Source organism: Mytilinidion resinicola (genome assembly GCF_010093595.1).
Source record: "Mytilinidion resinicola strain CBS 304.34 unplaced genomic scaffold BDZ99scaffold_13, whole genome shotgun sequence".
Taxonomy (NCBI): domain Eukaryota; kingdom Fungi; phylum Ascomycota; class Dothideomycetes; order Mytilinidiales; family Mytilinidiaceae; genus Mytilinidion; species Mytilinidion resinicola.
The window spans coordinates 946,125-971,982 of record NW_022985449.1 but is presented as its reverse complement, the minus strand read 5'-3'; the positions used below and the strand labels follow the sequence as shown (position 1 = coordinate 971,982).

At 51.2% G+C, this 25,858-nt stretch overlaps 12 protein-coding genes across 12 annotated transcripts; 6 read left to right on the top strand and 6 right to left on the bottom strand.

The window, feature by feature from the left end:
* The first annotated feature begins 616 nt into the window (after positions 1–616).
* BDZ99DRAFT_572788 (carbohydrate esterase family 1 protein) lies at positions 617–2,407 on the top strand. Its single transcript, XM_033728235.1, has 6 exons — positions 617–1,019; positions 1,082–1,111; positions 1,171–1,295; positions 1,371–1,607; positions 1,700–1,833; positions 1,894–2,407. The coding sequence occupies exons 1-6, from the start codon at positions 708–710 to the stop codon at positions 2,010–2,012; spliced, it is 957 nt and encodes a 318-aa protein (XP_033574867.1). The 5' UTR covers positions 617–707; the 3' UTR covers positions 2,013–2,407.
* A 660-nt stretch (positions 2,408–3,067) lies between these two features.
* Positions 3,068–4,417, top strand: BDZ99DRAFT_464801 (uncharacterized protein). The gene has a single exon (XM_033720409.1). It carries the CDS (start codon positions 3,104–3,106, stop codon positions 4,085–4,087), a length of 984 nt encoding a protein of 327 aa, XP_033574866.1. The 5' UTR covers positions 3,068–3,103; the 3' UTR covers positions 4,088–4,417.
* Positions 4,228–6,335, bottom strand: BDZ99DRAFT_420545 (MFS general substrate transporter). The gene is made up of 3 exons (XM_033716922.1): positions 5,080–6,335; positions 4,594–5,022; positions 4,228–4,540 (listed from the first exon to the last, which is right to left on the bottom strand). The coding sequence occupies exons 1-3, from the start codon at positions 6,187–6,189 to the stop codon at positions 4,517–4,519; spliced, it is 1,563 nt and encodes a 520-aa protein (XP_033574865.1). The 5' UTR covers positions 6,190–6,335; the 3' UTR covers positions 4,228–4,516.
* Positions 6,336–6,645: 310 nt separating this feature from the next.
* On the top strand, positions 6,646–8,023 carry BDZ99DRAFT_392086 (uncharacterized protein; the record flags this gene model as incomplete). Its single annotated transcript, XM_033715767.1, has 3 exons — positions 6,646–6,961; positions 7,005–7,154; positions 7,215–8,023. The coding sequence occupies 3 exons, from the start codon at positions 6,646–6,648 to the stop codon at positions 8,021–8,023; spliced, it is 1,275 nt and encodes a 424-aa protein (XP_033574864.1).
* A 135-nt stretch (positions 8,024–8,158) lies between these two features.
* On the top strand, positions 8,159–8,763 carry BDZ99DRAFT_68475 (prolyl endopeptidase). Its single transcript, XM_033728822.1, has one exon. It carries the CDS (start codon positions 8,295–8,297, stop codon positions 8,739–8,741), a length of 447 nt encoding a protein of 148 aa, XP_033574863.1. The 5' UTR covers positions 8,159–8,294; the 3' UTR covers positions 8,742–8,763.
* Positions 8,750–9,859, bottom strand: BDZ99DRAFT_464799 (GroES-like protein). The gene has a single exon (XM_033720408.1). It carries the CDS (start codon positions 9,780–9,782, stop codon positions 8,787–8,789), a length of 996 nt encoding a protein of 331 aa, XP_033574862.1. The 5' UTR covers positions 9,783–9,859; the 3' UTR covers positions 8,750–8,786.
* A 1,043-nt stretch (positions 9,860–10,902) lies between these two features.
* Positions 10,903–13,435, bottom strand: BDZ99DRAFT_500187 (uncharacterized protein). Its single transcript, XM_033723703.1, has one exon. The coding sequence runs from the start codon at positions 13,010–13,012 to the stop codon at positions 11,003–11,005; it is 2,010 nt and encodes a 669-aa protein (XP_033574861.1). The 5' UTR covers positions 13,013–13,435; the 3' UTR covers positions 10,903–11,002.
* Positions 13,436–13,833: 398 nt separating this feature from the next.
* BDZ99DRAFT_68391 (uncharacterized protein) lies at positions 13,834–14,936 on the bottom strand. Its single transcript, XM_033728821.1, has 3 exons — positions 14,815–14,936; positions 14,503–14,712; positions 13,834–14,331 (listed from the first exon to the last, which is right to left on the bottom strand). The coding sequence occupies exons 1-3, from the start codon at positions 14,825–14,827 to the stop codon at positions 13,955–13,957; spliced, it is 600 nt and encodes a 199-aa protein (XP_033574860.1). The 5' UTR covers positions 14,828–14,936; the 3' UTR covers positions 13,834–13,954.
* Positions 14,937–15,101: 165 nt separating this feature from the next.
* BDZ99DRAFT_489451 (acyl-CoA dehydrogenase NM domain-like protein) lies at positions 15,102–17,933 on the bottom strand (the record flags this gene model as incomplete). The annotated part of the gene is made up of 6 exons (XM_033722984.1): positions 15,102–15,258; positions 15,311–15,849; positions 15,996–16,466; positions 17,092–17,362; positions 17,412–17,672; positions 17,869–17,933. The coding sequence occupies 6 exons, from the start codon at positions 17,931–17,933 to the stop codon at positions 15,102–15,104; spliced, it is 1,764 nt and encodes a 587-aa protein (XP_033574859.1).
* Positions 17,934–18,108: 175 nt separating this feature from the next.
* Positions 18,109–20,156, top strand: BDZ99DRAFT_446886 (uncharacterized protein). Its single transcript, XM_033717985.1, has 2 exons — positions 18,109–18,583; positions 18,636–20,156. The coding sequence occupies exons 1-2, from the start codon at positions 18,215–18,217 to the stop codon at positions 19,764–19,766; spliced, it is 1,500 nt and encodes a 499-aa protein (XP_033574858.1). The 5' UTR covers positions 18,109–18,214; the 3' UTR covers positions 19,767–20,156.
* Positions 20,157–20,838: 682 nt separating this feature from the next.
* On the bottom strand, positions 20,839–22,157 carry BDZ99DRAFT_464794 (histone acetyltransferase, MYST family). The gene is made up of 3 exons (XM_033720407.1): positions 21,861–22,157; positions 21,392–21,812; positions 20,839–21,327 (listed from the first exon to the last, which is right to left on the bottom strand). Exons 1-3 carry the CDS (start codon positions 22,104–22,106, stop codon positions 21,011–21,013), a joined length of 984 nt encoding a protein of 327 aa, XP_033574857.1. The 5' UTR covers positions 22,107–22,157; the 3' UTR covers positions 20,839–21,010.
* A 46-nt stretch (positions 22,158–22,203) lies between these two features.
* BDZ99DRAFT_68330 (uncharacterized protein) lies at positions 22,204–23,935 on the top strand. Its single transcript, XM_033728819.1, has one exon. It carries the CDS (start codon positions 22,320–22,322, stop codon positions 23,619–23,621), a length of 1,302 nt encoding a protein of 433 aa, XP_033574856.1. The 5' UTR covers positions 22,204–22,319; the 3' UTR covers positions 23,622–23,935.
* Positions 23,936–25,858: the final 1,923 nt, after the last annotated feature.

Here is a 25,858-nt window from a genome sequence, read left to right as displayed (position 1 = left end):
AGGGTATTCTATCAGGTGAAGAAGCAGCCGATCGTGCACAACCTGTACAGGAAGGGGCAGCAGAGGAGGCAGCAGAGCCACCGGCCGAGCGGCCACAGCGAGCAAAACCTAGGTGCAGCATGTGCGAATCAACAGAACACAATGCACGTACGTGCCCTAGGCGGCAGGCAGCTAGCTAGTATGTAGCTGCATCAAATATATTTGTTCGTGGTGGAGTAATTCGGAATATTTGGCCTCGGTAGCGTGGTTGGGTGGGCCACTAGCTTGTGCGGGCCACTAACTTGTGGATTTCGTTAAATCTCCTACATCTTTCATTGAACATGCGGTAATGAAGTAATCAAAGAGGCATAGACTGCGTCCAAGCACTATTCAAGGTAGACAAGTCACAGCACACATGGGTTTGGACGACACAGGCCTCATTAAATGGCCGCCAATGGCATTTCGGACGCTTCGCCCCTTTCAAGTACAACCACCGAATCAATTTACTGCTCCCGACATGCCTCTTCGGGCGAGGATTTGCCACTCCCTCTTGAGCAGGGAGGATAGGAGTATCACAAGGCCGCGCCCACCACAACTACCCTCAGAGGCGCAGAAAGAGCTTTTCCTTCGCTGCTCAAGACTAACCCTCATGCCTCCTAATATCTTGACACGGCATTCTTGACACGTCACTTCCAGCATCGTAAAGTGTGCCCACTGCCCATATCATCATGCGCCTCAACCTTGCCGCCGTCGCTGTGGCGTGCATAGCCGCAGCTACTCATGCATCGCCGGCGACTTCCCCACAACGCGCAGCAGCATCGGGAACGAAGGGATGCGGCAAAACTCACTACTTTAACGGCATCACGCAGTATTTCGGCTTCAAGAGCAGTGGCCGCGATCGGAAGTATTCGATCCATCTTCCGGTCAATTACCAAAAGTCGAAACCATATCCTCTCGTCCTCGGCTTTCATGGATCTGACAGCGTGGGTCTGTTCTTTGAGGCAGATACCAAAATGAGTGAGAGTCGGTTCAGTGGTAATGTAAGAAGCGTGGTCCCTTGCGGTGGAGAGAAAAACGCTGCTAATTATCAGCGATGTTCCAGAAAATCATGGTTTACCCGGACGGTATCGGGGTGCGTCACGCTTTGCACACATGCTATGGCACTCGACATGCCCGTATTGACGAAATTAGGGTGCGTGGGCTGGAGCCAACTACTCAAAGGTCTCCGTGGCAGAAGACTTGCAGTTTGTGGCCGACCTACTCGACGAAATCAGGGGCGGATACTGCATTGACAACGACCGAATTTATGCGACTGGGTACGTCTTGTCCTTACAACTCTCATATCGACGGTAGTCTCTCGTCATCTCTGCTGCTTAACTGACCGAGTGAAGCATGTCCAACGGAGGCGGATTTGTAAACACCATTGCCTGTAACGAAGTTGGAGGAGAATTTGCCGCTTTCGCTCCAGCGTCAGGGTCTTACTACACTGACAACGATGAACACCACGATGAATGCAAGCCAGCGAGTAGCCCGCTTCCTCTTCTGGAGATCCATGGTGGCAGCGACAAAAGCGTTCATTACGAAGGCGGGGAAGGCGAAGGCGGGGATGAACCGGCAATTCCTGACTGGTGAGTGTCTCCGAACCTACACCAACCTTAGATCGTTCCAAGTGCTTCGCGACCTTGTTAAACTGTACGGTGGCGATGCTAATGAGACCTAGGCTGAGTTGGTGGGCTGAACGGAATGGTTGTACAAGCGTGGAGCAGGATGATAGCTTCAACGGCGATGTCCATCATATTACTTGGACGTGCGATGGACTTGAGACTTTACAGCACTGGAAAGTTGACGACATGGGTACGTGTTCTTGAACCCTCGTTTCGAAGAACATATGTAGCTAACTTGCACCACCTTCAGGTCATTGCTGGGCTTCCACCGAGATCAATTTTTCCCAGATTTCTGTTGGAGAGGGTCCGACTCATATCCAGGCCAGTGACATTATCATGAAGTTCTTCGACCAATTCTCGAAGCCGTGAGAACTCCACCGCGGCATCTAGTAGCTGTCTCATAAAACCTTTGGAGGCTACAGACTCTAGTTGAGCTCCACAGGGGGCGACGCGAGAGCTGTCCCCCCCCTAGCTCCGCGGACGATTTTGTATGGGCGGACCCACCCAAGACGACTCTTCCACCCTCCACAGCTCGACAACAGAAGCCTATCTTTGAAAACTAAATACGTAGAGGTGTATAAATTGGCCGTTGTTCAATATCGCACCATTTGGAAATCGACAATTGCGTGTGCTGGCTATTTTCTCTATTATTCTGGGTGGGGGACAGCTCTCACGTCGCCCCCCTGTGGCTCTCTTATTATTGCTGTAACGAGCAGCCGTGAGAGGAAGCTGTACATAGCAAACAATCAAAACTTCGTAATCCCTACCTGCTCTGCATTACCCTAACGCTGGCGAGTGAAGCACAGAGTTTAGGTCGGAATTATTTATGACTCGCTCACTCCTGCTAAGCCTTGTACCGTTTCTTGGCTTACATCATGCGCTGCCATGTTTGAGAGGGTTATTCTACAAAGAGTATCATGTGCCGCCGTGTTTGACAGGGCTATTCTACGAAGAGTAGGTTCGTTTCTTAGGGTTGAGAGAACACCACAACAACGACTTTGAAAGCCGACGCCCACAACTACTCTAAATTATACTCTAAAGCGTGTAAAAATGTGTCTTTTCAGCTAAGCGAGAATTTATTCTGAGTTGTGGTGCACCTGCACAGATGTGTGAATGTTGTCCGTCCTCGTTGGGTGGTAGCTCAAAAATACGCATTCGTTGTCGGCCCCTTCCTAGCTATTGGCTTACTCAGCAGCTTCCTGTACGAAGTAGTTAACTAGTTAGTTAACGTTAACTATATCTTTCGTCCTTCCGCTCAATAGCTAGCTTCCTCACCATCATCAACACACCTTTGGCTACACACCTTGTCTTGATCCGCTTCCCCTCTGACTATCGCTCCTCGTATTCTCGGACCACATATTCTACTCCGCTCCGCCACGCTTACTGTTACACCTCCTTTTATGAGCGCTGCCTGCCCTTGCCGCCTACCATCCTTCCATCAATTTCCCTTCCCAGGAGCAATGCGGCTCGATCACTCAGTTGAGACCCGTCGGGACTACGATAGGCAGCACACAGGCATAGGAGGGTGGGCTCCTGAAGACCTCCAGATATCCTCTTACCGAGCCGTGGCCCGCAAAACTGTCAATCCAATTCGGCGGCTATTCTCCAGTGGTAAAAAGAATGAGTCTCCAAACCGAGCAAAGTCCGATGAAAATAAGAACATCTCTATTCAAGCACACACTTCGCCATCATTGTTATCCAAAGAGCCAACACCCCAGCCTCAATCTCCCCTCTTCCGCCTCCCAATTGAGCTTCGCCAAGAAATCTATAAACTGGTTCTCGGACATTCAAACATCCACATTGTTCTTAGACACGGAAATCAGATCGTACGCCATACCCGCTGCACCTGCGCTTCCTGCCCAGGCTTCGCTACTTACCCCGAGCGCGGGATGAGTTCCTGGCAGCGCGAATGGAAATGCGACACCGCGAAGTACGACTATGGAGGCGACCGGGTATCGCCGCAGCTGCTGCGCACTTGTCGAGAAGTGTACGCCGAAGCTATTGAATTTCTCTACTCCTCAAATATCTTCAGTTTCCGGTCGCCTTACGCCGTGGAGCGATTCGTGGGTGGGCTTACGCCGGAGAATCGTGAGGAAGTGAGGGCTTTTCACCTTGATCTGAAGTTGCCCTCGTTAGGGGCTCCGAAGGACAGTTGGAAAACTATCCACGACATGCTGCCGATGTTACCGGGATTACGTGAGCTGGAGATTAGGGTTCATTGCTATCGGGGACCTCGTGCGGCGAGGGAAGAGCAGGGACTGGATTTGTTGCGGAAAACGGCCGAGGAGAATGAGAATTTTCCAAAGACAAGGCTGTATTTGCCAATCGAGGTTTTGGTTCATGACTGGATGCACGAAGCGCCTTTCGAAGTGTACTCGGTAGTGGATTGGCAGTGGCTCAAAGAGCGGAGTCCTTGGGACATGTGGCAGATCGTGCCCAATTAGTACCCCGATGTCACGGGTAGATAGGGGTACTGGGTAACGGAGGGGTGCAAATGACAAGATAACGACTTGCTTTTCGCCGGCGCATAAAACGTATGGCCACAGGGAGAAGTTCTCGCAGGTCTGAGGACGCCGGCCGAGTCGTCGAGAGGGAGGTGATAACTTAGAAGCTCTGCGAACAAGAAGAGTAACGCTACGAGTCACTACAGCTATTCCTTACGTGCTCCTCATTTCGTATGTGAGTCTAGCTACGCGCTAATATAACCATCCCAAGTCTCCTTTTATGTGGCACAGAAGTCCTCCATCCACCCGTCATCACCAACAGGTTATTCAAAGGCGATTTGAACATTTAGTACTCATAGTCGTACATCACTTGGCATTGCAATCGAGGAGTATAATACTATTTGTTCAAGATTCCCACAGCCTAGAATCCTACAAGACATACCGAAACATCATCTAAAAGCAAGGTTAGCATAAGGATATGAAGCTCTGCCATTCATTCCACTTACGTTCTGCGAATCCGTCGTATTTTCAAACCCCTTGATATTACTCTCCATCTGCAACTCCGCAAGCTCCTCCTCACCCTTCCCTTCAATCATCTTATCCCTCTTAGCATTCTCGCGAACATACAAGACGCGCAAAACTTGGTTGAGCACTAAGTTCAACACAAAACCGCAGAGCATAGCCACGATACCACTATGATACGCTGGTTTTTGGGAGTTCTTGAAGAACTGGGGTCCTGAGATCTGGCCAACGCAATAGCAGACGAAAACCCAGCCCGACGCTACGGAACGCTTTGTGGAGCCAGCAATGTTGGTGCTTAGGAGGCCTAGAATCACCATGAAGCCGACAGGGTAGGAGCCTAGAAGCCAGACACCGACAAGCCGGCCCCACTTGTTCGTTGAATGAAGCTGGTTGATGAGACAAGTACCAATGATCTGCCGCTGTTAGAATTACTCTGACTGGAGACTGTTCTTCGTGGGCGTGAGGCTTACTGGTGGTACCATAGCGATTGAAGCAATGATCAAACGGGAGCTCTTAATCTTCGTACAGAGATAGCCGGCAGTCAGCTGGGCGACTGTCTGAACGGCTCCAAGAGGCATATTCATCAGCGTCGTTTCAATGGGACTGAATCCGAACCCGGCGATGATCAAGGATCCAAATGAAAGCCCGCCAGATGCAAGAGCATTGACGAACGATATCAGACCCAGCACGATGATCTTAGGATCTGTGACGGCCTCGATTACTTGCGCTTTGACGAAGGTCCGAGACTTTGTGCCGGTTTTATTCCCAATGACACGCTGCACAGCGATAATCTTCTCTTCCTGAGTGAGCCATTTAACTTGCGTCGGGCTATCTGGAACGACAAAGAAGAATAAAACACCCCAACTCATAGTTACAGCACCGAGGATGAGGTAGATGTACTTCCAGGGCGAGAGACTACCGGTAATATGGCCGATTCCGAATGCAATAAGGCCGCCGAAAAGAGATCCAACGCCGAGGAAGGATATCCAGAGAGCGGAGCGGCCGGCTTGCTCCTGTCGCGTCCACCATATCCCAGTGATGGCCACGAAACCCGGCGAAATGGTAGCTTCGGTAACACCCAAAAAGAATCGAACTGTAGCAAGACCAGCGAAAGAATGGCATTCGGCCGTTGTCATCAATACAGCGCCCCAGAGGATGATGTTTGCGGCGAGGAACTTCGCGACCGGGAATCGCTGGATGATGGCTACACCAGGATACTCTGAGATGAGGTATCCAAAGTAGAATATTGAGCTCGCCCAGGAGTAGTCCTGGCCGACGAGGTGGGTATCTTTGAAGATTCCATAGACACTCGAGTAGCCTAGCGAAGTCTTGTCGATGAATTGGAGGGCGTACGTAATGCAGAGGAATGGGAGAATGTAGAGATCAATCTTCCTGAGGACTTTCTTCGACGCAGCCTCGTCCAAGCGCCCGCTGGCGAGAGCCTGGGCTGCAAGGTCTCCGGCCTCATCGTCAATGTGAAGAGTTGACTTCTCGAGGTTGATGGTGTCCACTTTTGCGACGTCTTTCTCAATCTCGCCGCTCTGGCCGTGAGTTCCATGGGACGTCTTGACTTCGTCCATGGTCGACTTCGGTTGAAATTTCGCAGAGGTGATATTCAGCTAATACCCGCAGCTACGAGACCCCAAGTTTCCAAGCTCTTTTCAATATGGGTTTCCACGTGGAAGGCAGCAAGGGATCCCGGAATGCGCGTTTATATGTATTTTTGAGTCCTGTCTAACAGCCGTAAGCCGTCGTGATAAGGACCCATACGCCGGGGAAAAAATGGGGAGCATTAAGTGTTTTCGGCCATGATCCCACTCTTCGCAATATTTAGTTGCGATGATAAGACGGCATGCTCCCGTGTTGGAGATGGCGATCGGCTTCATCGATCCGAAGGTCAGGTTCATGATGCGGGGGTGTAGTACGAATCACCATGGACGGAGCCGACCGCTGCTCAAACATGCAGGATCTATGCATCTCATTGCGATCGAATTCTCACCTGAAAGGCTTGTTGAATAGGAGGAATGACAATGAGGATGGAAGCTGATGAGTTTGTTGTGGTGGAGATGAAGGATGCGGCGATGGACGTGCCGGCTGAGCAAGATCACCTCGACTCTCTTAGCTCCTACATTGACGGCATTGCGGACACTCTCTGGCCCATCAACAAAAAGATTCATGATAACCCAGAGCTTGGCTACCAGGAGAAGATTGCACATGCAGCACTTACGGGATTTCTGGAAACGAGGAAAGGATGGAAAGTAACGCGCTCAGCATATGGACTCGAAACTGCATTTGTCGCGGTGTATGATAGTGGAAAGAAGGGACCAGTCGTTTCTTTCAATGCTGAGATGGGTAACGGGTTCCACTACTCTCTGAGATGTAATGCTAATGAAAGAGGCAGATGCTCTCCCGGGCATTGGCCATGCTTGCGGCCACAATCTCATCGCTATGGCCTCTTTATCAGGAGCTCTAGCAACCGCGGAGTGTATGGAAGCGTATCACATACCTGGAAAGGTGGTTCTTTTTGGGACTCCAGCGGAAGAAGGTACCTCATTCACCTCCAAAGCCACGCAAATTTACGTGCCAGAAGCTCAAATGAACACAGGTGGAGGCGGCAAGATCAAGCTTCTTAACGCCGGTGCATACAAGGACTACAAATGCGACATCAACTTGATTTCGCATCCTGGAATCGTCAACGATGGCGCTCTCATCCGTACAGCTGCGTACACCCGCTTCAAAGTCGAGTACTTCGGTCTTGAAGCACATGCGGCGGCTAGTCCGTGGCTGGGAATCAATGCTCTAGATGCCCTCATTACTGCGTATAATGGGCTCTCTGTGCTCCGGCAGCAAACGATGCCGGGAGATATAATCCAAGGACATATCACGGATGGTGGACTGGCACCTAATATCATCCACGCGTACGCCGCCGGTGTCTTCATCGCCCGCGCAAACACACGCGATCGTTTGGCGGTGCTGAAAAAGAAAGTCGATGCATGCTTCGAAGCTGGAGCAGCGGCGACGGGTGCGACTTTGAAGTCCACTTTCGAGCAGTCTTATGACGACCATGTCCCGAATCGCGCGCTGGGAAGGTCCTATCGCCACTTTTTCAACCGACTGGGTGGAGCTATCCCAACAGCTGATATAGACGAGATCGAACATAGGACGATGGCAAGTACGGACCAAGGCAATATCAGCTATGCCATGCCGAGCTTGAGTCCTGGGTTTTGGATCCGGCCGGGAAATATAGGGAGTGGCCCGCACAGCCCTGAATTTACGGAAGTTTCTGGAACGCGAGAGGCATTTGATCTCGCCTTGAAAGTTGGGAAGGGGTTGGCGGCGACGGCGATAGATGTTTTGACGCGCAAGGGTCTTTTGGATGAGGTGAAGAAGGAATTCGAGGCGATGAAAAGATGAGGCGGGACGGTCGAGAAAACTAAAAAGCATCCTGTAACATTAAGAATCAGAGTTGCGTATCGAAAAGTGTGAAGAAGACTCGACATTCAAGGCCCACATGACTCAGTACGTATACGACAGAGGAATGCAATTGGCAAAGATCTAGATTCTTCGGATTTGTAAGACCTCGAGTTAAACTATATACGAGCGGTATGGCAGGCCCATTGTCAGAAATCACCACGAAACTCTTGCAACACAACTCAGAAGCTATAATCATCAAAACTGTAAGATCATGGCATCGTCGACACCTCCATCGTCAGCGTCCAAAAGTCCTCCCGCACCACCAACATCAAAATCCCATCTCCGCATAGCTCGCCCAACGAACAACATTTCAACAATCCTTCCATTCTATACCGAAGGTCTCGGTTTCACTATCTTATCATCCTTCACCGCTCACGCCGGGTTCGACGGCGTCATGCTTGGACATCCTGGGGCACCATACCATCTTGAAATCACGACAAAAGATGGCCATGACGCGGGACGAGCTCCGACGCAAGAGACCCTACTGGTTTTCTATCTGCCGGACAAAAGTGAGTGGAAAGAAGCAGTTTCGCGAATGGAAAAGGCTGGGTTTGGGGCGGTGCCAAGTTTCAACCCGTATTGGGACGTGCAAGGGAATACTTTTGAGGATCCGGATGGGTGGAGGGCGGTGTTGCAGAATGCGACATGGAATTCTTAAAAGAAAGTATCGCTTTGCATTGCATGAGGTAAGCGCAGATACGGTCTAATTTACAACTACAACCTTTCCACCGGCCTTGTTCTCCTCCATTAGCGTGTGAGCTGCGGCGATATCATCGAGCTTGAATACCGTTCCGAGTTGTACTTTCAACTTCCCATCTGCAATCTGCTGTACTAAATCGTTTAGAGGTGTGTCCATGAACTCATCTGGCCCTCCAGAGTACGTGGTCAGATATACCGCAGTCGGGATCTTCTCCATGGGGTTGAAGTCTTCGTAGGACCATTTATTCCCCACAATCCCGGTCATACAAACCACGCCTCCCTCTTTAACGCATGCCATGGAGTCCTCAAGCGTCGTCACTCCAATCAACTCCAACACTTTATCCGCACCCTCAGGCCAGATCTTCTTAACGTCTTCAGCCACACTTCCCCCATCAACCACCACCTGGGTAGCACCACTCTCCTTCAGCAACCCATTCCGACTCTTACTCCTCGACGTGCTCATTACCTCCGCCCCGAAATTCCTGGCAATCGCAGCCGCCGCAAGTCCCACACTCGTCGTACCACCCCTCACAAGCAACTTCTCCCCCTTCTTCAGCCTCAGTGCCCGGAACAACGACCCATACGCCGTCTGCAGCATCTCTGGCACCGCGCCTAACACCTCCCAACTGACTTTCTTCCCCTCTCCCACCTCCGCATCAATCTTCTGCACCTGCGTCGCAGATACGCACGTGTATTCCGCATAGCCGCCATCGAACTGCCGCCCCATGCCACCCATAGCAGTGGCAACGACATCACCTTTTTTGAACGTGCTACCTGGGGCGGAGAGGACCTCACCCACGGCTTCGATACCTAGGACGCGTGGAAACTGGATTCCTGGAGAGTGGCCTTGACGGGTGAATAACTCTGAGCGATTGAGACCGCGAGCGTGGACGTGGATAAGGACTTCGCCGGTTTTAGGAGTGGGAATGGGTAGGGTGGTGATTTTGAGAACTTCAGGGCCGCCAGGGGCCGACATCGTGGCTGCTTTCATCGTGGACATTCTGGACTGATAAATTCGTGATGGTTGAAGAAAGTGTTTTGATGATTGTACTAGTCTTTTGGATGAACCGAGAATATTCATGTAGTGTGTAATGGAGATGAAGGAATGAATCAACACTTATACCTCCTCTTTATCTATGTCAGATTGCCACTATCGCTTTCATTCCGCTCTTTTATCGGACCACTAAAACCTAGCTTGCATTCTGGTCCCAACTTAATGCGAGGAGGCGGGGAAAGCTTGGTGGAAAGCTTGTGTTCCAAAGTTAGAGAGGAGTGCATTACTACTGCGGGGTTAGATTACCTTATCTTCTAGTCTGCTTACATGTAGCTATGATTGCTAACGTAGGTGATTTCGTTCCGCTCTAGGTCACTAGGATTGGTGTTTCGTGTGCCATCAGTGATACTCGACTGGCGAACTGTTTCCACAGGGTACTTGCTATGTGAGTGTGCGGAGACGACGTCACACTTTCAAGCACCATATACTTTCCTATGCGAGAACCAGTCTCATTAGGTGAACATTAGCAGAACATACTGAGGTCTCTGTGGCCTTTTACTCATCAAAATGCCTCATGACTCCGACTGACGTTGTGTCTCATAAGAACGAAGGCGGTTTAGCGGGTGAATGGACAGGGGCTCGGCAGAGCATTGACGTTTCTCGCGATCTCAAGCTTCACTTCATGCCATCCTCAACACCTAGTACCTATTCAGCATCGAGAACAACACATTTATTTCTTATCTCTATGGCATACCATATACCTTGCAGCAACTAGCTCCAAGCCGACCATTACTGCCTCTTGATCAGAGCATCTCGTTGCTATCCCACAATTCACTTATTGTGCCCAGAGGGGACAAGACCCCCATTCGCAGCGCGATTCGTCTCTACGAAGTTAGCTCGCGTATTGTTTAAGAATCTCTAGTCACTTTAGTAGTAGAGAAATGCACAGTCGATGCCGTACTCGAAACTGCCACTAGATCGGCCTCCTTCGTTCCCACCGATATCGTAGACATCTAGCCTCCGCGACGCTATATCCCTGTGGGAACATTTTATGTGTCGTGAAACCCTATATCAAGCGGGCCAGGCAGGTTTCATATGACTTTCTACGATCACTACTCAACTTTCACTGCTGATCTTCCTTTTCATTTCAAATTAAAATCTACCAGCCCATTCCTGCAGCTATATCACTAACTTACATTTCATCCCCTTCAATTTCACCTCGCAGTCTACTTGAAGCGTGCCAGGCGCTGCTGACGAACGTAATCAGGGTCCTCGGGCTCTGGTTCGGATTCAGAGTCTTTTTCCTCCTCAGCTTCTTTGACTGGCTCCGGAGCCTTGCTCACTATACTCCTATTATCTGTGGCTTGACTGGCTGCTACAGGCTTAGACACTGCAGGCTTGATATCCACAGGTTTTGTGGCCGCAGCGGGGTTCTTCTGTTCTGTAGGCCTCTTGGCCGTCGAACTTTGCGAACCCTGAGAGCCCACTACCGTCCTTGGACCTACCGTCCCTGCCTGCGAGCCATGTTGCCCACGCATAAAATTGGAGTCATTTCGTTGTGAGGCGCCACGCATCGACGAAGAATCCTCAACTCGTGAGGCAGACTCCCCTCTCTGACTTGAAGTCTGTTGCAACCCGGCTAGGTTCGCGAGACGCTGCTGGCGCATTTTCTCTGTGGGAGTCAAAACGGGTCCCGTCTCTTTCTTCGCTTCTATGGCCTTCTTTGCTTCGACAGGCTTCTTTGTTTCCGTGGGTTTCTTGGCCATCGGACCTAGCGGACTACTAGAGCTTCCTACCACAGTTCTTGAACTTGATGTACCAACCTGTGAGCTAGACTGCCCACGTACCGAGGCAGTATCTTGCTGTCGAGGAACAGCTTGACCGCGTACAGAGGAATTATCTCCAGTTCGTGAAGCCGAATATCTCTTCGATTTCGAAGGCTGCTGTGATGCGCCCAGATGGGCGAGATGTTGCTGCCGCATCTTCTCTGCCGGAGGCAACACAGGTTCCTGCGGTTTTGTCTCCGTGGATTTCTTGAACGCTGGATTCAACGGGCTCCTGGGGCTTGCTGTAGTCTTTGGACTTGCGGCGCCTATCTGAGACTTGGATTCTCTACGCCCGGAAGTGGAGCTCTGCACTTGAGAGGTATTTTGGCCACGCGTAGAGGCAGCTTCTCTAGTCTGAGAAATAGACTGGCCTTTCTTACTTGGAGCCTTTGGCATTGTCCCGAGGTGAGCGAGACGTTTCTGGCGCATCTGCTCAGCCGAAGGTAAGACATGCTCTAACGGCTTCGGTTTCTCAATACCCATCTTCCCCATCTGCTTCGTCAACCCTCCAACTCCCGGTGAGGATGATGGTAATGCCGCCGGTTTCTCACTCCTCGCCACACTCGCCGTATCCATCCTCCCCTTACCCTTGCTCCCCGGTGCTAGATCCTCGAACTCATTCACATTTCTCATCGCCTGGCTCATCGCCTGACTCCTCGCAACCGGCACCTGACTGCTCGCCACACTCCCCCCCTCCTCTCTCTTCTTCTCCGGCCTCGGTCTACTCAGTGCCTCCCATCTCGCCGCCGGCCCCATACTCGACCCGCCCCGCCCCTGACAATCCGGACACTCAAACGGATCATCCTGCTCAAAATACCCCGGCCCCGGCGCCCCCGGCTGCCTCTCGATCTTCGACGCGCCCATATCGACCGTATGCCCGCACGCAAACTTCACACTGAAGCGGTAATACTCCGTCGGCGCACGTGCTAGTTGCTCCGACCACTCCCTCATCGACGCCGCGGTCAGCATCTCGACCTCCCGCGCCTCCCGCTCCGCCTCCTGTGCCTCGAAGTCCGCGCGGGAGGCGGCGAGTACAGCATCAATGTCGCCGTCCCAGCCTGCGGGCGGCACTTCGCGCCTGGAGCGCTCAAGGACGGTTTGCAGGTCTGCTTCCCAGCGCTCGGGGGGTTGGCGGCGTGATGCTTCGAGGGTGGAGCGGAGGCGCTCGTCTTCCTTAGCAGCGGCGGCGCGGCGCGAGGCCTCGATGACGCGGGCTGTGTCGGCCATGTCACGGCGGTCCATGTTCGCTTCGCGGCAGACGCGGCATAGGCCCGGGACGCTGCCTTCGACGATGCGGGTGGGCGGGTCGCATTCCAGGTCGTGGTTGCGGCGGGCGGCGCGGCAGAGGTGGGAGTCTTCTTCGACGGTGTGGCCGCAGTCGGCGGCTTCGCTGGTGTGGATGATGCACATTTTGGTTATGGTCGATGCTGTGGGAATTAGGTTGCCTTTTGACTGACTAGCCGCCTGCTAGCTGGGGAACGCCTTACAGTGGTGTCGAGCAAGCAGGCGTTGAGTCCGATCAGTGGGACATTGACGTGTCCGAACCTATGGCCTGATATTGTAATGGGAACACAATGTAAAGTTTGATGCAGTGGAAATCAGGCTACCTTTAGACTGGCCAGCTATCTGCTCATCGGGGTACCTCTCACAGTGTTGTCGACCGGAAAAGAGCGCAGTCCGAGCAGTGGTATTTCCCTGTACCCAAACTTATGACTTAGTACCGTATATGATAGAGAATGGAGAGCTACTTTGATGGAAGTCGGTGTTTTGGTATCAGAGACCGAGAGAAAAAAGAGTAAATAAAGAAATAATAAGACATGATATGTTGAGAAGCTTGGATTAAGACCTGACAGCGCGTGCTTGCGTGTCTAGAATGTGGTGTATGAGACCTACGTGGGTGCAAGGATACCCAAAAAGCATGAACAAACGGAGAAACCACACCGCAAAGAGTCCATGTGACGTCGTCGCCGCTCTTCACTCCGAGCCAGTCTTTGCGGCGTCTATCTTATCTTCCTCAACCTTCGCGATGTTCCTGTTGTTTCCATCAGCCTTTGGGGCGTCCGTCTTGCGCTCATCGTCCTTCTCAACTTCGATCGCGATGGACTCTTAGATGCCGAAATCTCCAACATGCTTTGGTAACAGCACAAATGAGTGTCGAGGAGACACTAAAATCTGATGACTGAATTCTGAGAAATATAAAGAGACGAAAGAAAGTAAAGGTTGAGCGTCAAGGTTATAAATAGTGTACCTAATCGTGACGAAGGCATAAGGTTGGTGAAAGGCATTGATCATTACCACAGCTTTTGAAAGTCAACCAATTTCCCAATCTGCGCTCTCCTACAATACTCTGCTCTAGGATTCCCTTATTTCTTGTTCTAGCTCCTTTGCTTTTCCCCTCCCTCCGACAACCTTCTGCGTGCCTTCTGGCCGTACGACAAGGTCAAACAACACACCCAACGGCCAAAGAAGCCACACACCAAGCACGCAGAATAGCGTGGCCATTAGCTGCCACAGTTGCACTAGGAGAGCCCCTCCCCATGGCGCCACGAATTTGACAAATTCGTCCGTCTGGTATAGGTCGTTTTGATTGGCGATGTAGTACTTCTTGTCGCGGCGCTCGAGCTGTAAGAGAGTGACGAGAGACACTGGAGCTTTGTAGAATGGAATGATGAACAGCTTGAAGACTTGTGATATCGAGACATAGAGGGTTAGATTCTGTTTGTCGAAGGCTGGAGTACAGTTAGATAAGTCACTGAATGGTAGTCTGGCCAGTATGCGGTAAGACATTGAGATCACGTGATGAACTGAACAATGGTTGAAGGTAATAAGTGTAAACCGAAGCCGCGAGGAATACTCCCTAGAGCATTTGTCTAGCCAAGGAAATTGGACAGAAAACGTACCAACAGACTTGATAGTGATGTCGATATTGGGGCTCATGATCTTATACCAGCGGTAAATATAGATGATCTGAGTCTTTGAATTGCTAGTGAGAGTACGACAGAAAGGATGAGTGAAGGTGGCGTTAGGTGTGAAGTAATTTTCTATCGTGCCCATTTGCTGTGGCGTCGGGTCTTGGGTAAGACTGTGGATCACTCCGGAGATTTCGTCGACTGTAGCAAGAGTCAGCATGAAAGCCTACAGGATGGAAAGGAAGAGGTGCATTTGGCGAGGGACCCTGTAAACACGAACCCCACAAAAAAGGAAATGCTTACCTGGATTCTCCATTGTTGCAATTGATTGAATTCTGAAAGACAAGTTATATCAATTTACAATTGAGGTTCGCGACAGAGTAGCTGATGTGAAGCAATAGAGTTGCGGAGTGATGCGGAGTGGAAAACAAACGATGATGGATGTTCGCGGCTGTCACATGAAAGTTGCGACGCGATGATGTCATTGACCAAACTTGAACTATAGAGATATATGAATACCACCCACATTAGACCACATTATATATCACCCGGCAGCTAAGACTTGTGTCTTCCAGAAGAGCCAGATTGGGCTACTCATAAGTCGCTGCCCAAGGCGAGTAATCGTCCCTTTGGAAGATCTTCTCTATCTGGCGTCGTCGAATGCCCACATTTCCTCCGTCAAATAACGGCAAGCAAGCCGCATCCTCCAGCAGCCTAGAGAATGGCTGGTCACTAGCATAGGCAGTCCTATCGAAAAGATTAGCGGGGTTGGTAGCACGACCAACCAATTCATACTCACATCCCAACGGTCTTCATAGCGTCCATAACACATTTCACTGCTTGATCAGAACACCAGATTTTTGCCTCAAGCGCGATCTCTAGCCTCGCTTCAAACCCACCTGGCCCTTTCTCCAAACAGCTCAGCGCCTTCCAAGTCAGCGCCCTCCCAGCTTCGACGCGCATCTTGATATCAATCAATAGATCCGCAACACTCTGCCGATACAAGATCGGAGCTGTGCCACCTCTGGTGTCTGATTTCGCAAAGGCTAAAGCGGCATCGAAGGCAGCACGCATGATACCAATAGCCATGGCACCGACAAGAGCGGCACTAGAACCAAACGTTTTCTCAACAAGCTCGGCGCCAGAGCCTGGCGGCGCAAGGAGATTCTTCTCTGGTACCCGGAATTCTGTGAAGCGAGAATGAGGTCCTGACGCTGCTTTGTGGCCTGCGAGTTCGGGGTCACCCAGAACGACGAACGCGGCTGGCTTGTTGTTTGCGATCTCAGCGGATGTGACAACGAGAATGAGAATCGAGGTAGCTGGATCGCTGTTGGGATCCTGAAGCTGATTGAATTGCGAATGACGACAGACAACGCACTGAAGGTCTGCTCCTTTGCCGTCCCAGCCACCACTATTGGTAGTCCAGAGCTACATTGGATGTGAGCGAAGGTTCAACATCACTTAGAAGGGGGAGATCTGGAGACCTTTTCCCCATTGATGACCCATTCATTTCCCTCTTTCCTTGCCGTTGTTTGCAAGCCGGGCGACCCTTGCTCTAGCCAATTTGCTGTTCCTCCTGGCTCTGAATGCACTAAACTTGCCAGAGGCTCGCCTTCTCCACTCAAGAATGGCTTCAGCAGACGTGCATGTTGCTCTTGACTGCCTCCTAATAGTAGTGGGGTAAGGCCCAGCCCCGTTCCAAGAATAGTCAACGAGGCACTTGGCTCTACTGCATAAAGCTCCTCCACCAAGATTGCTGCGTTGATGAGACTGCCAGCGGTTCCCCCGAGCGGTGCGGGAATCTGTCCCGCAATGAATCCTGCCTCGACAGCTTTGCGATAAATGGGGCGAGTCGATCGGAAACGCGCTGCTTGATCTGGAAGCTGACTGTAGACTGAGGGAGCACCAGCTAGGACATTCTGCGCGAAAGCCCGAGCGCCATTGCGAAGGGCAGTCTGTTCTATAGTGAGAGTAAAGTCGATCATTATGAAAGTACTCTCGATAAACAAAGAAGCAATAGGGTTCGGATAGACTTTAGAGCAGTGAGAAGCGTTGATAGAAAGATACAGTCAGATCTCCAGATCGATATCAGCGGAACTTTCCCGCAATAGCGGGAGTTTTCCGCTTGTTAACCATGCTTACTACATCGATCTATTTCATCGTACATATCCTAGAAGAGCCGTGATGTATAACAACTAGACCAAGTAAAAGAGGAATTGAGGCTCAACCATATGACATCCCTCAGACCTCCGCCACAACATCTCGATCATCTCCCACTCCAACCAGAAACATCACCAAGTCGTACCGACTCAGGACTTCCACGGAGGCGGCCTCGTAGTCGAAAGGCTCCATTTGAATCAGCGGCATGGTTGTATCTTTGCACTCATGTATTAGTGGACCGAAAACCGTGCTCAGGATCACTCAAACTCACTTCTAATCTGTAAGACCCATTATGAAGTGAGAGGCTCGTTCTGAAGGCCACGGGTGGTAGTTACAACTTGGAAGGTTGTAGTTTGATAGCTCTATTTGCTCCACGGATTACCGGAGCACTCCAGTGATATCTCTCCCCATAGAGTTCACCCTATCTTCCAGCCCTTGTTTCTTCCGCTCTAGCTCTCGGATCTCCTCCTCTTCTCTCCTTAGGTCTTCTTCAGTGACTACTATCCCAGGCGGTGCCTCTAATTCAGGTTCCTCCTCCTCAGGCTCGTCGTCGAAGTCGCGAGGTCTGTTCATCCGGCTCAACTGCGCATTCTGTTCGGCTACTCGGATCTCATAGCTCTCAATGGAAGCCTCGAGGCGTCTATGCCGTTGGCGCAATGCCGCTATCTTTTCTCTTGCGCCTGGGATTGGACTACTCGATAGTTAGATTAGCGGGTACGTGATGGCTAATTGATGCTTACTATACGCCACATAGCTTCTCTGCCCCTTCTAACAAGACTTCCACGTCAACGTCATTTCGATTTGTGCCATCAAAGGTCCTATATCCGAGTCCAGTTCCAGCACCACCACCTCCTCCTCTCCGTATTCTTTCAACGAGCTCTGTTCCCAACACAGCTGCTACGGCAGTATTTCTCCGTGGTGCTCTAACGGCGTTTGCACCACCACCTGTGATACTAGTGCTTCCTCCATTCGGGTTGAAAATAGTGTTTCGGCGGCTCGAGCTTGCAGATGGGTCCTGCGCCTTTGCTTGAGCTGGAGGGGGCGGAACGGAGAAGAGAGCGCGTTCGTGTAACTCAGTATCTCGTATAAGCGTCGTGATATCGTGCGGATGAAGTAAGGCGTTTGTGAATATCTTTGGCGGAGGAAATCTATTTACGCGTTAGAAGGAGGGGTCGAAAGTTGGGATTGGACGCATACGGGAGCTCCGCAATTGATGCGGCGCAGAAAGAAATCTGCTCGAGATGAGCGTCGAGGAGAGTCATAGCGGACATGAAAGTTTGGAAGCTCCAATTGGAGGAGAGGGTATATAACGCGCAGAAGAGTGAGGTTGAGATTCGACTGTCAACAAATAGGTTCGGTGAATGAAGTTAATCCATCCCCGTGCTTGGCACTCGTGCTTGCCTCATCATCGCCAGCTCGAGCTCGACTGCCTGAACACATCACGCCTAGCCCCAACCACCTCCACCGTCTCTGTCACATCGAACTCCAGCTCTTCCATTTGTTCAACATCACCCGGGCCAGCTCCGTTTCTTTCTCGTCCAGCATGGCGGTCGACACCATGGAGGTCGATCAACCCGCCGTCAAGCCCGATCAGCCCGTCAAGGATATCCGCAGCAACTTCGCTCTCCTAGAGCGCGCTGTTGCTCAGTTCGATAGTCGTTTCACGCTCCGCGCCCTTCGGTCGATATCGTCCATCCGTAAAACTTTGGACGCCCGCATCCTATGCTCTGTCATAGTGTTGACATATCTTCCGAGTAACCCAACAGCCCGCATTTTGATCGAGGCAACCGGGCTAGATGGCGAGGAGATAGGTCGCGTTGTCTCCCAATACAAGGAAGAGCTGGCGATTCTGAAGGGAAATCCGAAGGAGGTCATCCCGGAGATTGATGTCTACATAGCCATCTTGATCCAGGTAGGCGCCTTTTCGACATTTTGTTGAGCGCAGGAATTAACACATCAAACAGGTCTATCTCTATGATGCCAAGGAGTTTGAAGATGGCGCCGAATTCTCGTCGACTCTAGTAGACAAGATCCGCGAACTCAACCGAAGAACGCTCGACTCCCTTGCCGCAAAGTCCTACTTCTACTTCTCTCTATTCCACGAGGAACTAGATCCCAAGCCTCCATCCAAGCAATCGCCCGTCATATCTATCCGTGGTAAGCTTCTCGCGGCGTTGCGCAGCTCAGTGCTCCGTAAGGACCAGGACACTCAGGCTGCCGTGACGACTCTCCTCCTACGGAACTACATCTCGACCGCCGATATCACACAAGCCGATCTGTTGGTGGCGCAGACTCAGTTTCCTTCGACTGCTCCCAACAACCAGGTTGCCCGTTACCTGTTCTACCTTGGACGCATACGAGCAATCCAGCTGGCGTACACGGAAGCGCACGAACATCTAATCAGCGCAACCCGAAAATCGCCAACCAATGCCGTGGCTTCAGGCTTCTACCAGGCGTCGACGAAACTGCTCATTGTGGTTGAGCTCCTTATGGGTGATATCCCTGATCGCGCCGTGTTCAGCCAGCCGAACCTCGAGAGCGCACTGGAGCCGTATTTCCGCCTTGTCCAGGCCGTCAGAGTCGGCGATCTCCAGGGCTTCCTGAAGGTCGTACAGACATACTCTTCTGTTTTCCACCGCGACGGAACCTACACCTTGATCCTTCGTCTCCGCCAAAACGTCATCAAAACTGGCATTCGCATGCTGTCTCTCTCCTACTCCCGAATCTCGCTCCGCGATATCTGCATCCGACTTGGACTTGAAAGCGAGGAGTCGGCAGAATACATCGTCGCTAAGGCTATCCGTGACGGCGTCATAGAGGCCACTATCGACCACGAGAAGGGCTATATGCAGACCAAGCAAGCGGGGGATGTTTATGCCACTCGCGAGCCCGGCGAAGCCTTCCATGACCGCATCCGCGCATGCTTGTCGCTACATGACGAGTGTGTTAAGGCAATGAGGTATCCCATGAACCAGCACCGTCTGGAGCTAAAGAACGCGCAAGAGGCGAGGGAGCGTGAGAGGGAACTTGCCAAGGAGATCCAGGATGGCGATATTGATGAAGATGAGGCTGCTGGAGACTATGACGGGCTATAGAGTTGGGCCTGGGGCTGGATCGGCGGGATGGAGGTGGGTGTACGATACTATCCCATGGTCTTGTAGCAGACAAGTTCCGCGCTGATAGTGGCGGCGGACATCAATGCATAGAAGAATTGCGAGGGCCTTAATGATATACAATCTCCCTGACCATTTTAGGTATTCTATTCAGTGACACTTGTAAGAAAGATGGGTGAAAACACGACCACACGCGCCGAGAGTACTCGCGAAACGGTCTACTCTGCGAAACACAGGTCCAAAAGCGTCTACACAGCCGGAACACATCTGTTCATAGCCACCACCGCCCCTCTTCCTGGCCCCTTTACTCTACTCCCTCAAAACATATGTAGAAAAGACGATCGGCCTATAGCCAGTAGATATACTTCATCGAAAATGTGCTTTGGTCACAACTTCAACCCAGAGCCTAGTGCAAGTGGGACTTCTTCTACCAAGACTGCCTAATAAAACAAAGAGTGAAAGGCCCTACACAACCGGTACATGCTCTCAAAAGGGCGTGCTTACCTGAAAATGAACATAGAAATCATCAGACCCCTACGGTGTACATGTTGGAGCGAGAACGTGGACCTGTTGCCGAAAACATTGAAGGCGAGGGGCCACAAAGCGGGCTACTGTTCAAACCAGAATACATACCTTTACATCTGTTGAACTAGCTGATGGGTTTTGAAGTTCGTGAGAAAGACGAACGAAAGGGTGGCTATTATTGGTGGAGGTTATAGCGAATTCCTCTACGTTGCGTGTATTATACGGATGCTAGTGTGTGCAGCCTGCACTCACTTTTGCCATGTTATTGCAAGACGCCCCAAATCAAGCGCGGGGAAAAGGCTATGCTATGGGGCACTAAGAGGTGGTAAAGAGAGCTAGTCTGGGCGATATGGAGTTGGTTTGGGATCTTATTGACAGGGCTTGTGAATTAGGCAAAATAGTTGGGATGGAGTAATGGGAGTAACAATCAGACAGAGAGAGAAGTGCCACTTCTAGTAAAGTTGAGATATATGAAGGGGAGCAAGTCTGATGGCGCTGGCATGTGGCATTGATTATATAGAAGGTCGATCGGAATGGGAAATGAAATGGTATTGGGGGTATAAAGTTTTCGTAATAAGTGTCTAAGGGAGCCTTGCGCTCGTGAGGTGAACGCCTGATTGCTTCTCTCCGAATGTCCTGCCAGTGTTTTTGTGGGCCTGTGACAGAGCGCTCGAGCGTTCCATAGTCTTCAAACATAAGCATCATTTCTCTTCCTCTTCCTCCTCTTCCATTTCTACGAAACCCTCCACATCCACAGGTGGGTTCAAATCGACTTTGTTCTCAGTCGCCCACGCCCTCACCTTAGCCTTGTTAATCACGGCTTCAGCTCCACCCCGTTTCTTGCGGTCCAATACCTGCATCGCCTGTAACGTCGCGATGATGTCTTCCTGTACGATATACGTCTGATCTCTAATATCCGTGACCGTGAGTGTCTTCTTCTGCGGTGCACTGAGCAGCGTGCGAGCGATTGTGTGAGACCAGTATGACTGGTAGCCACGCTTGCCGAGTTCAGAGAGAGCTACAGACAATTAATACATGAATCCACCACTATTTTGCATGTGGAAGTAGGAGTCTAAGCGTACGTTTTTCCGGCCCTCCCAGCCTCCCTTCACGCTTGCTGAGCTCATAGCTTGCTCCCATGAGGATTTGACCAAGACCTTTCTGCTGCCAGGGCGGGAAGACCAGGATACACGCCAGGTTATTGTTGTCCCAACTCATCTTTTCCTTGCTGAAGAAGCCGACCACTTGTCCGTTGACCGAATTTGGAATGCCAGGGATCGTCACAGGCACGGGCGGCGTTGGGTCATGAGCGACGAGGAGGTAGTAGAGGAAGGTAGTTACGTCGTAGAAGACAGATTTGGTGTCCAGGAAGAGCTTCGCGAAGAGCGACAGGTTCTGGCAATAGAGCTTATTCTCCTCGCCGTCGATTTCGTGCAGCGAATAGCCATCTTTGGTGTATATCGCTGCGCCGGGGGGTGGGGTATCTTTTAGAGGACAAACTTTCTGGGGAGGTTAGCTAGTAGTGCTAAGACGAGGTGAATTGTGACATACAAGGTGACCAAGGAACTCATTAATGAGATCCTTTGAGTACTTGAAACACCATTGGCATATATATAGCCTTTCTACCTCCCTCCCTACCAGCTCCTCGGGGTAGAAGGACGGGTACCAAGGTTTGATGAGCAGTGAACCGAGCACCGCATTGTGGACGTTCGGATCCATGGATGGCCGCGCCTTCTTGCTTTCCGGCTTGACTCCATTCGGAGTAGCGACATGTTGTATAGGTGCTTCCAAACCCATTGCTCCTGCCTTCACATGTTGGACGCGGTTGAAGTGAGACCAGCGGTGAACATGGAAGGTACGCCCGGCGCGTCATTGCTTGCACGGACAGAGTACTAGTGCCAAGACAAGACAAGACAAGACGTCGTTTTCTCCAGAAACGACCTCTGTTTTCTCTGCGCAGCTCACGAATGTGTATTTGTACAATATCTAATTCAGCCTTCCTCTCATCTGATGTCTTTGCCTACGACTACCTTCCGGACCTTGTCTTCTCCGCGTGTTCAGCGACAGCTCACTGCGAAACCTGCCACACTCCTGCCGTTCCTCTATCAAACGCCAACGATCCAACAATGTCGCAGTATTCGTACGCCCCGCCATGAATCTAACTCTACCGGTACCCCATTTGATTGGGTTAACGGTGAAAAAAGCGCGGGCGAAACCCTTCCACCGTCGATTGAGGAAGTAGCTTTCCACCGGCAGCGCCCAACTACCATCACGGACACCGAACGCAAGGCTTTCCTAAAGCTATATAACAATCTTGGGCAAAGCGCATCGAGCAATGCCCCCGCATCTCAAGATGATGCAGCTACGACCTCAGAAGGATCCAAAGCCTCTCCAAAGCCTCTCGATACCATCTTCCAAAATGTTCTCCAGAACAGCGTGTCAGCTAGGGATAAAAACGTACAAGCACGAGCGCAGCGTAGCAAAGCCTTGAGTTTTGCAAAAGAAGCGAGATCGATGGTACCGAAGTTCGATTCAAGGACGGTCGAGCTGAACCAAGAGGACGCACACCGACTCCAGGGGCTGCGGAAGCTACAAGAAGAGCAGTACAAGAGGATCACCGAAATGCTGTCAGCTACGAAGACCGACACAGAGCTCTGGGACATCCTGGATAGGGAAGTGCTTACTTTGATCCGTAATCTTGATTTGGATGGGACATCTGCAACAAAAAGCAAGAAGAAGCCTAGGACCAAGGGGAAGAAATCTGCGGAAACGAGCTCCACGCCCACAATACCAACAGAAGCAGAACCAACAGAAGTAGAACCAACTGCTGCCAGTCTCTCCGTCATCGGCCCCAACTTTTCCTCCCTCCTCGTCACTGCCGTCCGTCAGCTCCGCCAGGAATTCCCAAACTCCTCCCTACCCCTCAATCTCATCCCGACCGTCAAAGCCCTCGGCCGCGGAGCGTATGTGCTCGGCGCTAGTACCCTCCTCTACAACGAGCTTATCAAGATGGCTTGGATAAAATACGCAGACTTGCAATACGTGGAGGAGTTGATTCAGGATATGGACAACGGGGGTGTAGATTTCGACGAGAACACGCTCGAGATGCTCGACGCGATGAATTTGGAGGGACAGGATGCGCGGGGTCAGAAGTATGGACATCTCGTCGCAGCGGTCTGGAGTTTGGACCGCTTCGTTGGCGGATGGGCGAAGCTAGAGAGGTGGAGGATCACGATTACGGAAAGGTTGCGATCGGATGCGCTCAGGAATGCGAACTCAGGGAAGTTGGCACGTTTCGCGCGAGGAGATTAGTCTGCTCGGACTTAGGTGCTAATAGCAGAGCGTCTCAATGTAGTATTAGAATTGTGTAAGTATATGAAACCACGTTTTCTTAAACAGTATATAGAGCGTCTAGAGCTGGAACTGAAGGTGAACTTGACTGCCGGATTGCCGGGGCCTTTACCTAAGTATCATCTTATTCTCCCCAGCCTCTGTAATAGTCGTTGGGTCTTTATCCTCATCATCGCTCCTGTAAGTATCTTCTCCTAGGTAAAGGTTCAAGTTATGCTCGCTCTCTCCTCGTCCTCGAGAGAACATTTTCTGCATTCTCGCTATGTTCTCAAGCCCGCATCCGACTAGTCGAAATCCTCCCTTTGTCTCGTTTCGTGTCTTCGGCTGTGCTAAGGAGGTTTCGTCGAGTTTTGTTGGTGCATGAGGGGAGGAAGGAAGGAGCAGGAGGTCCAGGACGACGTCTGTAGTCTCCCAAGAGTAAGGGTGAGATAGGAGTTTTGTTCCCAAGCTTGTCGGCTCGCCGCGCGCCCTTTCCTAGCCTCAATCCACTGACCCCCCCCGGTTTTTCCAGCCCCTCTGACAATTTCTTTCCAAGCCCTTCTTTTATATCCTCCTTGCTCTTGAGAAAACATGTCCTGCTTTCAGATCTATGTTGCGAGTTGTGGTCGTTGAGCTGCGTGCGAAAAGGTGGTGCTATCTTCGAACCCAAGCCCGATGGCTCAACACCAACAACACAGTCTTAGTCAGCTCTAAGGCTCGGCGGCAATTTTACGACCTTTCCAGCTTCGACCAGCTTTTCGCGAATAGCTCAGCAACCACACCTCCTATCTCGAATCCGACACTGGGACGTGATTCGCACGGTCAAATAGTATTTTTAAGGAACTCTTGCAAGAAGAATATTGTCCACGTCACCATGTTAGCGGTGGGTGTACAGGACTCCACACCTGTCTCGTCCTTGCGGCTTGCCAAGAGTTGCCAGAAGAGGAGGTTCGCAACTTTGTTCTGCCGTCGCCGAGAAGAGAGACTTTCACGGTTTTGAGCCTCCCGCAGCGTTTTGACGGATAGCTCCACAACCACACCCCGGATCACGGATTTGACACCGGGACGTGAATCGCACGGTTTGATAGTATTTTTAAAGAACTTTTCAAGGGGTGGTCAGTCCAACTCATTAACACAGAGGTGGGTGTGCAGGACTCCACACTTATCGAGCTCCTCACGGCTGCCAAGAGTTGCCAAAAGAGAAGGTTCGCAAGTTCGTTCTGCCGTCGCCGAGAAGAGAGATTTTCACGGGTTTGAGCCTCCCGCACCTTTACAGTGAATAGCTTCACAACCACCCATCGCATCACGAATTTGACAACAGGAGGGGATCCCCCTAGCGGAGGAGTATTTTTGAGGAAAATTTAGAGAAGTGAAGTCTCCATTTTAGAGGTGGGGTTGCGTACTCCACACTTTTCGAAGCCGCCCTCGCGCCTCCCGGCCGCCAAGAGTTGCCAGAAGAGGACGAAGTCCGGTAGCGGCAATACTAAAATGCGAGAAGAGAAATTCTGGGGTTTCGAGCCTCCCGCACGCTTTTCACGTATAACTCAACCACAACGCCTCGCATCACGGATCTGACACGGGGACGTGTTTTGCCTAGCTGTGAAGTATTTTTAAGGAAGTTGTAAAGAAGTGAAAGGACCAGTTCGTTGTGTTGGAGGGGGGTGTGCGGTGCTCCACGCTAAATTTGCCAGATTTCTGTCTACCTGGCCGCCAAGACTTACCAGAAGCGGAGAGCTCTCAGAAGTCAAATTTTCGAGCTAACCGCTAAGTTTCACTGTTTTCGGGAGTAGGTCAACAACCACGCGTTCTACGCAAGATCTGACACCCAGACGTTAATCGCACAGTTAAGTAGTATTTTTGAATAAGTTTTGGAGAAGTGAAAGCTTCATCTCACCGGCCTAGAGGGGGGTCTACGGCACTCTACACCTTTCTTGTCCTCTCAGGCGCCAAGACTTGCCAGAAGAAGAGGGGCCTCAGAATCCAAATTTTCGAGCCAACCGCCGCATTTGAGCCTTTTCGCAGCTAGTTCGACAACCACACATGCTAGCACGAATCTAACACCAGGAGGTGACTCGCCAGGTCCAATAGTATTTTTGAAGAAGTTTCAGAGAAGTAAATGCACCATCTCACCGGGCTAGAGGGGGGTCTGCGGTGCTCTACACCTTTTTGCTCCTCCCGGCTGCCAAGCGTTGCCAGAAGGAGCAAACTCTCCGAACCCA